General features: G+C 45.4%; 2 protein-coding genes across 2 annotated transcripts; one reads left to right on the plus strand and one right to left on the minus strand.

The window, feature by feature from the left end:
- Positions 1-864: 864 nt before the first annotated feature.
- On the minus strand, positions 865-5,431 carry LOC311314796 (WD repeat-containing protein 82-like). Its single transcript, XM_084445292.1, has 9 exons — positions 5,015-5,431; positions 4,574-4,674; positions 4,341-4,407; positions 4,079-4,178; positions 3,606-3,722; positions 3,266-3,421; positions 3,037-3,106; positions 1,844-1,986; positions 865-1,234 (listed from the first exon to the last, which is right to left on the minus strand). Exons 1-9 carry the CDS (start codon positions 5,173-5,175, stop codon positions 1,205-1,207), a joined length of 945 nt encoding a protein of 314 aa, XP_084301418.1. The 5' UTR covers positions 5,176-5,431; the 3' UTR covers positions 865-1,204.
- A 103-nt stretch (positions 5,432-5,534) lies between these two features.
- rpusd4 (RNA pseudouridine synthase D4) lies at positions 5,535-11,690 on the plus strand. The gene is made up of 6 exons (XM_084445291.1): positions 5,535-6,045; positions 6,660-6,864; positions 6,969-7,062; positions 7,538-7,688; positions 8,592-8,689; positions 10,994-11,690. The coding sequence occupies exons 1-6, from the start codon at positions 5,598-5,600 to the stop codon at positions 11,204-11,206; spliced, it is 1,209 nt and encodes a 402-aa protein (XP_084301417.1). The 5' UTR covers positions 5,535-5,597; the 3' UTR covers positions 11,207-11,690.
- Positions 11,691-12,547: the final 857 nt, after the last annotated feature.

Genomic DNA, 12,547 nt, shown 5'->3' on the forward strand with positions numbered 1-12,547 from the left:
AAAAACTACATCTCATTCATATTCAATGTGTGTTTGTCACTCACATTACCTCTCTCACCTATTCTTGCCTAACCTATTACACACACAAACACATACACACACACAGGGAGAGAGCGAGATGGGTGAGAGAAAGATAAGTGCGTACCTGTGAGGTTACCTGTGATGGTATCATCCATTATTCAACCAGCGCAGTGAGGACACAATCCAAGCTGCTATACATTATTCAACATCAGCCCCCTCCACCACACACAGAAACACTTTGTGCGCACCCGGACAGGTGAACCCACAAACACCCACTCACATTAAAGCTCTGTCTCTTTCTCTCAGGCACGTATGCAGTTCTGATCTGTTCTTATAATAGCACACAGACAACAGAACGTCCATTTTAACCCATTCAGCCCCTCCACGTGGATCAGAGGAGCACCATGTATTGCAATGCTGAGAGAGAAGACTGTTGTTTAGACCAGACTACACTGAGACCATGATTATCTGATAAAGACATCTACAAAGGCTCAGTAACCACCACTTAAGATTCCCCATTGGAGCGCCCCGGTGGCTCATGGGTTAAGGCGTGAAGGCTAGTCCTTATCGCAGCGGCCCGGGTTCGAATCTGGCCTGGGCCCTGTGCTGCATGTCCTCCCCTCTCTCTCTCTCCCACCTTTCCTGTCAGTCTACACTGTCCTATATAATAAAGCACAAATGCCAGAAAAATACAAAATAAAATAAAATAAAGATTCCCCATTAACCATCAACAAAAAGCCAGTCATGGTGATCATTAGCCCAACACACTAGAACAAAACATGTAAAAGACTCCATTGTAAGAATTTAATTTAAAAAAAACTGTTTTAATACATGTGGCATACATAAAAATGAATAAATATTGATTTGAATGTAAAAATAAAACATCTATATGCTAGCTAAACATACAGCATTTCAGTGTTGCATTAGCAAATTATCATTTGTATTAAGATCAGTTTCATCTCATCACCACCTTAAAATGCGATATTAAAATCATTTGCAAGAAATAGGCATACTAGTGTCTGACTTGATTAAAAAACACCTTCCCTTACACTAAGGCAGAACTAACTGACCTTGTCCATAGTTCTCTCCCTGTTCTTATCCTTATCGAAATGCAGAGCAAGGCATTCTGGGTAACAATAGTGGTGGCGGTCTTCCAGTAGGCTGCTTTGGCCCCTCCCCTCGGTCATTCCTCAACACAAGGCAGCCAGAACGCCTGCAGAGAGAGAGGGAGGGAGAGAGAGAGAAAGAGGTGAGTCAGGCTTAGGGACATGTGTCTAAAGCAGTTAATAACTTCGCTTGTTTGGTAATTAGCCGGTTGTGTGAGCTGCCTGACTAGACGGCACTTATTGTATTTTAGATTGCTATTCATGCACTTTGCCTTCAGCACTAGATTATGCTCTTAGAAATTTGTTTTAGAAAGAAGATGCATTTGTGAGTTCTGGCAAGTAGTAGTACATTGGCTTTTCCTAGGTTAAATGCAATTATTGTTAGTCGCTTTGGATAAAAGCGTCTGCTAAATGACTGTAATGTAATGTAGACGGCAGTAGGCCTATTAACTCAATGAACTTTCACACACGCAACATTTATTTTGGGGGGATTATGTAATTAGGATAAAGTCACACACAAAATAGTTCAGTATTTTATTTGAACAAAGACTTTCCATTGTTAAAATAACGCTATCATTTTTTGACAAATCGAAAATAGGCTACACTCAAAATACTGTACTAAAATCAGTATATATTCAGTATCTGAATATTAAAATCCCCGTGCCCATCCAAAGTAGGCATGTGATTGAGTTTTAAGTGTTGGTGGAGCATCTCACCATGTTGGTGCAGGCGCTAGCGAAGGTCATGTATTTGGGGTTGAACTGCAGGGTGTTGATGGGCCCGGAGTGCTTCCCATCCAGAACCGCAATCTTCATCCCGCTGTCTGTGCTCCACACATGGACTCTCCCGTCCTCTGAGCCTGGGCCAGGGGACAGCACACATTCACTAGCTTTATTTTTATTTTTTTAACTTTTTATTTGCACATTATTTCACTCAAATGTTACATGACATTCTAATGTACAATGCATACATTTTCCTTTTTCATAGACGGAAACAAACCAAGAACTCTACACAAACCAAGACCCGGGGGATCTAACCTCACTATGCAATCAATTTTCTCTTAGGTGCGCCCATCATTACTCTTAAATGCAGGCCATTTCCTCCAGCGTTGTTCATGGGTTGCTGCTTTAGTCCTCAAATTATAAGTCATTTGCTCCATGGAGAATATTTCCTCAACAATGTCCATCCATTGAATCAGTTCTGGAGGGTCACTTTTCAACCAGTTTCTAGTGATAGCCTTTTTACCACATTCACCATCTTTATTTATTACACGGCTCTCTGAAATACTCTACTCTGATTGAACAATCAACACATTCTACCGGTCAATTATTTCTCGATAACTGACCGACGTTAAGTGCAACGGAACAATAATGACCGCTGCTAGCGGGCAACTCTGTTCAACCGTTTGTCTTGCTAACTTAATTTATTGGCGAAAGAAAAGGTGCAGACTGTAACCATGAATGACATTGCTACATTGCTTAAATTTCACTTGCAATGGTAAGAACAAGTAACGTAGCTGGCTAGCCTATTTAATGTTGCGATGTTGCTAGGGAGCCAGGCAGTAGTGTTGATGGTTGACAGCGGAGCTGGAGCCAACTGTTCTTTCTGCGTATCTCAACCCCCTCAATGAGACAGCAGGAGAGATCTGGGTTAAGAGCCAGGGTCGCTGTGGCGTCTCTGGCAGGTTAATCAAGTGTCTCACTAGGGCACAACAACAGAACACTGACAGAACCTTCAGTTCTGGAAATCATGGACCTATGGACCTGTAATGATATCTGCTATAGGGCTAACTAAACACTACATGGTTGTCCTCATGTCAAATTTGAGTGTTGGAGGGAGTGTGATGTGTGAAGGTCCTGGTATATTTAGTACTGAGGTGGTGTTTGTTTGTTTGTTTGTTTGGGCTCACCGATCATGATGAACTGAGAGTCTGGGGTGAAGCAGGCTTCCAGAGAAATGCCTTTAGCATTGTTGTAGCCCTACAGGCAGATGAACAGGTGACAGAATAAACGACTGTTTCAATCAGACATGCATTCAGTATGGGCAGGTGAACATGCTTTAAGCTAGCAATGTAAAGAAATACAGAAATGTATATAAACATAAAAATGTGTATTGTATTAGAAAAGTGGTAATCTTACAGAGAATGTGTGCAACACAGATCCGTTGAAGGCATCTAGGACACGGACAGCGCTGGCGTTGGAGGAGATGAGGATCAGCTTCCCGTCTTTACTGAACTTGAGGCCCGTCCACTCACAGGCCCGGCTGAACTTAGTCTCGAAGGACGCAAACGGACCCTGGAAAATAAGAGAGCAAAGATAAACAAATGACTTATGGCAGATGCTTACATTTCAAGAATGAGGTTCAGATGGACCCAGATGATATTACGGTTCTTGAAACATGATGCAGACAATTGTCACAAACAGCCCCGACACCCGCTCTGTACACAAACATCAGATTTCAACAGTAATGAATGTTCACCTTATCAAAGGAGCGAATGTCGTACAAGTTGATCACCTCTGAGTTCACTCCTGCAGCAAATATCAGGCCCTCTGGGTCAAAGGAGCATACAGGCTTCCCCAGGGGGTTAGTCAGACCCTGAATGAGCATACAAACACAGACATGCTGTACATACACACACGCAACCATGGCCTGACCTGATTGGCCTCCCCTCAACCACATGTAACCGTGTGTCAAAGTGTCCTTGTAAGTCCCAGGTAGCGGTAGTGAGTGGTTGGTTAAACTCACTCCTCAAAGGAGCGCTAACAGTCCCTCCAAGACGGACGTCTCTATTGGCGCAACTGTCCACCTCACAAGTAGGAAAGTGTGGGTTTGAATCCTGCCCTAGGCAACCCCTTATCATGGGTTACACACACACACACACACACACACACACACACACACACACACACACACACACACACATACACACACACACACACACACATACTCACCTGACAGTTAGGAGAGCGCAGATCCCACAGTCTGATGGTCTTGTCCAACGAGCCAGAGATAAAAATACTGTCCACTGGTGACACTGAGAGAGCAACAACCCTAAAGTTCATGGAGAACAAAACGTCAAGACGAGAATCTTGACCTTAAGTCAGAAATACAGAGCTCAAGAGCACCTCTCGCAAGCTGATGACATTAAAATATGTTTGCTGGTCACATTGAGGTTGTCTGATAACTGATCACTTAACTGTCAGATTCTCTCACCTCGCAGTGTGGCCAGGGAAGTAACGGATGTACTTGTTGTCAGTGAGCGACAGGTATCTGATCGTATCTAAGACAGAATGAAAGGCTAACGGTGAATATTGATGACTATGACACAGTACTAGGCTACTTTCACTTCAGAGTATCGGAGCCTCGCCCCAGACAGTTCACTGTGTGGTGCCATGCAAGGTGAGGGGCGCTGTGCCTGGTGTGAATGAGGAGGCCAGAGTTCCCACCGTCTAGCTTGTTGGAGCTGTAGACAACTGTGTTGGCATTCCCATATGTGTAGCGGATGAGGTCTACTCCATACTTCTTGCTGTAAAGGGTCTGTACGGGTCTGAGAAAGTGATGTCAGTACAGTAGTAGTAGTAGTAGTAATAATAATAATAATAATTATAACTTTTTTTCCTCCAATCATGAATTGCACAAGGTGCCTCATAATAATAATCTTAACCATGAATAAAATCATAGATAGGGTACAATAGGGATAACAGACAGATACAAATATAAGGAATACAGAATGGATAATAGGACCATAGTGACAATTAACAGGGAATCGAACATGAGTGTGTACAAAAGCTAATCCTGCCCTGTTATGAAGCAGCTGTCATAAACTACTTTAATGGTGAAATTAGATACAGATATTGTTTATAGATTATTAGATAGTTTGAGCTCACTTTCCCTCGCGACAGTCATATAACAAAATGGAATCGTCGTCGCTGCTGGAAACCGCGCTCTCGCCATCCGGGCTGTAATCCACACAGTTGACTTTCTGGGAATTCTCTCGGTATGTCCTGGCAACTCTAAAGCTTCGCAAAACACTGTCGGTAATCTTCATATCTGCAGCCACAATCACGCGGAAATTATTAAATACAGTACCAGTGGTTTAATGATCCACGTTCATGCAAGACGCAACCATGCCCGTTTTCAGACTCTCGCATGTCTCAACCTGACTGGATATTTCCTCTGCGCCAATAGTTTATCCACAATACATGGTCGTTGCAATTATTTTATCCTAAAACGTTACACATGCTTTAAAGTCTCACGTGGGAGTTAAAAGCATCCAGTGGGTTGGAGGGTTAGGGTTAGTTAGGGTTGGGTTACAAGGACCACATGATGGTAGGAAAGTCAGAACTGTTGTTAGTGTATCGGAACTAAAATATACGTCATTTCCGCCGGAAAGGATTCTCAATGGAGTCGAACTCTCCATGCAGACACAGACGGATACAAAGTTACAATTTACAATAAAACCACGTTGCCATGAACAGTCGCCGAGCGGTCAGTGTGGCTCAAAACAATGAACTGAGTCGGCTAACAAACCTTTGCTTACGGAAAATGCGCGTATCTTATCGCGCTTCGCCGGGAGTCGCATCCTTGCTCACACGGACACATGTGACTGCCCCGCGGAGGGAGGCACCTCCCAGGCATGACCCTGACCCTGGAAACAAGCCTACACTAAGGGCGATCGATCTGGCACGGAAGATTCGACAGGAGAAGGCGAAGGCACAGACCCAGGGAAGCGGCGTCAGCGGTGCTACTAGGCCGCCGGGGTCCCCGCTGGAGAGGAGGGTAACCGAGCTCCGCCAGCTCAGCCTGCAGCTGCAGAACGTCCACCCCAACGTGCTGGCCAAGCAGCTCCACAGGAGCCTGCTCTTCCACAACCAGGAGCTGGTCGCCATCAATAAGCCATATGGCGTGCCTGTACACGGTAAGGGTAAAAAAAGAATCTACATGGATTGTCAAAAGACAGGAAATTCAAATGACCAGCAGAACCGTTCTCTACCACTAAGGTTGTCCCAGCGCACAGCGCCTGCTAGAGTTAGAGATAGCGTTATGAAGATTTCAAATCATGATGACAGTGACCAAATTATCAGTATTATCGCGGCGGTATTGTTAAAATTGGCTGAAAATGTTCAAAAAATTACAGATACACACACTGAAAATCTTTTCACAAAGTTTTACATTGAAAACCACACAAAATTAGCAGCACTATGCACTTTTTGTTTACATAAACATTAAAATTGTGTATTGAAGACTGTTGCTAACTTTGGTTGATGCTGGACAGTATTCAAAGTTTTTCAAAGCACGGTTTCAGTGATATTTTATCACGATAAATTGAATTGGATTTTATCGTGGTTTATCATTATATTGGCTATCTTTACATCCCTAGTTACAGTAGCCTACAACTGTAGTCTACTTCGAACAACATGTACTCATCACTGGGCAGGCTGCTTCGGATTCAAACCTCTGCCACCAGTGCATGTTGACTTGTGAATGCACATCCATGGACCCCAACACAACTCCTTCTCTTCCTTCTCCCAGAAGGGTCAGGGGTCAAGAACAACATATCCAGCGTGCTCCCGATCCTGACCCAGATGATGGATGGGAAGAAAGGTGCGTCTCACCTGTACGTCTGTCTGGGATTGGACAAGGAGGCCACCGGGACTCTCCTGTTGGCCAGGAGTGAGGAGGTGGTGGACCATATACAGAACCTCCACAGAAACTGCCAAGTGGAGAGAAAGTATTGGTGAGGGGTGTGAAGATGTCGTTTTAGATGGGATGTTCATGCCAGTCAACCGTTATCACCACCAGCTCATCATTAGGCTATAATCTTCGTCTCCCTTCTCCTAGGACTGTAACTGTGGGTGTGCCTGTGCCCTCAGAGGGAGTGATTGACATCCCTGTCATGGAGAGAGAAGTCACAGGCTCACAGCCTCACTTCAAGGTAACTGACCTTAGATGACTGTAGATGGGTTGGTTCACATACAACAGCCAGAGACAGTTTTAAGACATTTCAGAACCAAATTCTATTGTTTTGTGAGTGGAAGGCCCAATTTGGGACAGCTCTAAAATTACATCAGTTAATTACTAGATGCTTTTATCGAAAGCGACACAATAATTGCATTTAACACAGTTAAACTGGCGGTTAAACAAGTTACTAGGAGTTAATTAATCTAGTGCTAAAGCCAAAGTGCAAGAGCAACAAAATACAAATACAACAAGTGCTTCACGGCAAACTGCCGTTTGCAAGCTTCAATCTGTCCGATCTTATTGAAGTACTGACGATGAGACAAGCGGTATGAAACTTAGCGTTTCGTCTCGACTGTTGTGTACATGAACTATAATTATACTATACTATAACTATAAACACTGTGTAAACCGTACAGCAAGGTACCAACTGGCCGCTCTCTCCCCCTCAGATGGGCCTGAGTCCCGTCTACCGGGTCAGAGACAGCGGAGAGGGAGTGACCCGGGTCCAGCCCCGCCGGCAGGCCCACGGCGCCGTGACCCGGTACCGCGTGCTGGAGAGCAGTGGTGGCTGCAGTCTGGTGGAGCTTCAGCCAATCACGGGTAAGAAGCGCAGACTGTGTTCTCAGGGTCAACCTTGAACAATATGAGACCATGCCATCATGGGGAACCAGCTCCGTGGCCTTGTGTTTAGTGTGTCTACCCTGATATTGGGAGGAGGTTGGGGGTTCGATGGAGGGTTGGGGGTTCGATCCCCTGCCGAGTCAAACCAAAGACTATAAAAATGGTACCCAATGCCTCCCTGCTTGGCACTCAGCATCAAGGGTTGGACTGGGGGCAGGTCCCTGTGATATACTAGTGTCATGTCCAGGGGGTGTACTGGTACATCAAGCTGCCTCACGCTAAGGAATCAGGAGATTCCACTCCATTCCATTCCACTAGGCTCGAGAACCATTGGTTCTCAAGGCTACTTACTTATGGTCAGCATGTACAAACATGGATGAACTTAAATGTTTTGGAAGAGTGGGTTGAACACTGGCAAGAAGTCTATTCACACACAAGCATGTTGTCCCCTCAATGGGGATACAATACAACTTCAGTCACTTGTTCGAAAGCAACTGACGTGTCTTCTATCTCAACCCATGGCGCTCTCCTCATGGCGTTCCACGCAGTTGAGTAGAGCGCACTAGGATCACCCAGCATGAGCAGGCCGGACGTTATGAGCTGGTGTTGGGGTTAAGTGCCTTGCTGAAGGGCACAACAGTACGCAATTATTAATGGCAACGAAGTCACCCAGCAGCCCTACAGACAACCGGTCAAGTTCCCACCTTATCGGCCCAGGACTCTGAACCAGAACCCTTTAGTGTCAGTTCCACGCTCTTCTGGGTGATCTAACCTGTTCTATGCCTATGAAAGCACAAAACCCATGGGGATGTACCTGGTTTCCATGGAGATGTACCTGGTTTCCATGGAGATGTACTTTGGTTTCCTTCTCTCGTTCCCCAGGAGTGAAGCACCAGTTGAGGGTCCACATGGCGTACGGTCTGGGAAACCCCATCATCGGAGACCACAAGTACTCCCATTGGGACAAACTGGCGCCTCAGGTAATATCATCATTCCATCGTTATATCATATCATCATCGTTTATTATGCTCATTAGATCCTCTGCAACAAGGCTGTGTGGATCAATTCCTCCTTTAAAGGGTTCCACATATGCTAAACTCAATTGAAAATGTTTTTTTCACCCTCATTTCGGTTTTTGAGAGTCTTAATGATATGCCCAGTCCCAATTCCTAACACTCGCTGCTCTCTCTGTATTGCCCGTGAGCGCTTCTTCCCCCCCCCCCCCCTCCCCCCCCTCCTATCAATTGCTTCGTTTTCCGGAAGTGGGGGCCCTGACGTCACGTTTTTTAATAATTTGCATACTTCGCCCCTGATTAGCATATTTAGATTGTTGCGTAGGCCACCTTATCATTTACCTAGCCTCGCGTCTCCAGTCTCTCCTACGAGGATGGACATTAAATTTGGTAAACGGTGCCATGTCCTTGGCTGTTCTCTAACAAACAAGCCTCTCCACTCCCTCCCACGCGATGAAAGAAAGGATAAGTGGTTGAATTTTATTTATAATTGTAATATTCCCAAAACCCTTCCTAAATCAGTCTTAGCGCTGCGCACTTTACTCGCGAATCGTTCATAAATCTCGGCCAGTTTGAACAAGGACTTGCAAAGTTCCTGCTTCTAAGGAACGCTGCTATACCAACTGTTCGTGAAGACGCTGAAACTATGTACAAAAAAACCAAACTCCACGAGTTGTGCTTTGTGTGTGTGGATGGTGGCTGTTGTAGCCGGCGCGCTAACGTTAGTATTATTCTAACAGGCACTTAGATTGTTTACAGTTGGCTCGCCTATTTGCTATTTTGGTAATAACGTTAGGCCTATGTGACTGCTATTTTAGCCTCCTGGTTTAACTAAAAAGGCTCGGGTACATTAGCCAACAAGTTGCTGGTAAGCTATAGACCTTTTTCTGTGCAACGTCATCATCCTGTTTCGAAATTGCACACGCATCGCTGTAATGACACCTGTCAATAGAATCGATGCATTTGATCGATGCACCTGGTGGCAACCCTAACCCTAACGGCTGGTGGTTGTCGTTTTCTGGATCGCTAGGCGGGTCAAAATCGTAAGGAACCAAATTAGCTGCCATCTTTTCAAAACAGCAAAGTGGGCGGTAACATTACCTGGCGGGAACTAAATAATTAGCATACTCTGAATCAAGTCAATTCAGCCTGGGTGGGGGGGGGGGGGTACTAAAATAGCCCTGATAAATAAATACATGTTTATTCAGAGCAAAGGACATTATAGAACACATTTTCAGGACCAAAGGTAGAGATAGAAGGTAGGTTAAATTAGCATATGTGGAACCCTTTAAAGGGCAATGCTCGTTTTTGACAACCTGGACCTTATTTACTACATATTATAAGAAGTTTGACTCACCGAGATCACTTTTGTGTAGTTCGGAGGCCTGTAGAAGAAATTTAAAATCCAGCGCGAGCCAGTATATCCATGTAATGACGGTGATCGGGGCACCGAGAATGCAGTTTCTCAAAATCTATTTTCGGCCGCTAAACGGTTGTTTTCATCAATCAGATTGGATTAATCGACAGTTGAGATTCCTCAACGCGAGGCATTGTTGTGGTTTTCAAATACGGGGTCTTTAGCCTCTGTAATATGATCTTTACACGCCTTTCCCCACTTGCTCCAGCACGCATGCGCACAGGCCAGCGCGCAGACTGGCTATTCTCCGGCTACACTCGCGGCTCACATTCTCTGCGCTACGATCGTTGTTGGTGCCGAGAATATTGTCGTCGTCATTCGTCAGCAACAATCCGATCGTAGCGCAGAGAATGTGAGCCGCGAGTGTAGCCGGAGAATAGCCAGTCTGCGCGCTGGCCTGTGCGCATGCGTGCTGGAGCAAGTGGGGAAAGGCGTGTAAAGATCATATTACAGAGGCTAAAGACCCCGTATTTGAAAACCACAACAATGCCTCGCGTTGAGGAATCTCAACTGTCGATTAATCCAATCTGATTGATGAAAACAACCGTTTAGCGTCCGAAAATAGATTTTGAGAAACTGCATTCTCGGTGCCCCGATCACGGTCATTACATGGATATACTGGCTCGCGCTGGATTTTAAATTTCTTCTACAGGCCTCCGAACTACACAAAAGTGATCTCGGTGAGTCAAACTTCTTATAATATGTCGTAAATAAGGTCCAGGTTGTCAAAAACGAGCATTGCCCTTTAAGCTACCAAACAGCGAATGCTAGTGATCTAATTTGAGTCAGGGAATTCAGTCATGCCTTCACAGATCCAGGCTGTTGGATGTGTGTGTGCGTGTGTGTGTCCTCAGCGACTACCCGTGAGCGTGTTGCGGAGTCTGGGACTGGAGCAGAGCAAGGTGCGCTTCCTCCCTCTTCACCTGCACGCCCGCCAGCTGACCCTACCGGGGTTCAAAGGTCAGGGTGACATCACCGTGTACTGCCCTCTGCCCAAGTTCTTCATCAACACACTGCGCAGGTTGCAGATCCCTCTCCCAGACAAGAACCCAACCACCACTGACTGAACCTCTCCCAGGCAAGAACCCAACCCTCCACTGACTGAACTTCTCCCAACAAGAACCCAACCACCACTGACTGAACTTCTCCCAACAAGAACCCAACCACCACTGACTGAACCTCTCCCAACAAGAACCCAACCCTCCACTGACTGAACTTCTCCCAACAAGAACCCAACCCTCCACTGACTGAACTTCTCCCAACAAGAACCCAACCACCACTGACTGAACTTCTCCCAACAAGAACCCAACCACCACTGACTGAACCTCTCCCAGACAAGACATGTTTCACCCTGAAGAACAGAATATTCTTCCTTCTGGGACTGTATATTTGGAATAAAAATGTGAACGAAAGCAGTTTTCACATGATAGGACTCCACCAAACACCAGGGGGCAGCATAGGCCACAGTCTGTTTGGGCAGCAACATCATTGAGTCAGTCAGGTGTAATGTTTTTTTTTTGCAGTTACTTGCTTACTAACTAGAAATAAATGCTGCTGACTATATAGGTTATGTAAAGAGTATATAAGATCATTCTGGAGGTTTGCACATTTCCAGGTTGCACTCAGCTGGCTTGTCATAGGGACTCAATGTGACAATCTTGTCGATTGTAAACTCAAGCTTATAGGTGGATACGGTTTTGTTTTGATATTAAAATGTGATGGAAAGGAAAATCACATGGGATTTGTGAGTGCATTAAAGGGCATTGGAGCGCCAGAGCGTTTGACAATGGTCACATGACCACCTGAGTGGAAGCTACACAGAGACAGGAGTCTATAGTGGCACGTCTCTGAAGTCAGTGATTTGCGTGAATCGTCCCTTCAACTGAAACCGCCGATATTCAGACTTGACGTCAGATTCACGCCCAAGCACAAAACCACAGTACAAAAGGCATGTTTGAAAACACAGGCTCTTCTTTCGCCTCCCATGGCATTATGATATCAATACATACAGGAGATCGTAAATGAAATATAAAAAAATTAACAAAACAGTGAGCAGAAGTCACGTTCATGTTTTATACACTTGGCTCTGGTGGAAACCAAAACCCCTGGCGAGTCCGTGACCTGTGAGGCTAAAAAGGTACATGTCCGTATATATGTACACTATATTTATATATAAGACTTAATCAGCAAGGGTGTTTTTTTGTTCTTGTCCAAGCTCGGTAATATCGAGGAGCCGGGGCCTACTGTACGTTATAGTTCCTAATAGTCAGGATCATGAAACCCGCCTGGCTCGGGTCAGTGAGAGGACACCTGGAGGACAGGAGTGAGCGCGTAGCCGCGGTGACAGAGCTGCCGACATGTGACCGGCAGAAGGGACATTTCAGTCAGCGTCCGGCTGAGGGTGACTC

This window comes from Borostomias antarcticus (assembly GCF_949987555.1).
Source record: "Borostomias antarcticus genome assembly, chromosome: 11".
Taxonomy (NCBI): domain Eukaryota; kingdom Metazoa; phylum Chordata; class Actinopteri; order Stomiiformes; family Stomiidae; genus Borostomias; species Borostomias antarcticus.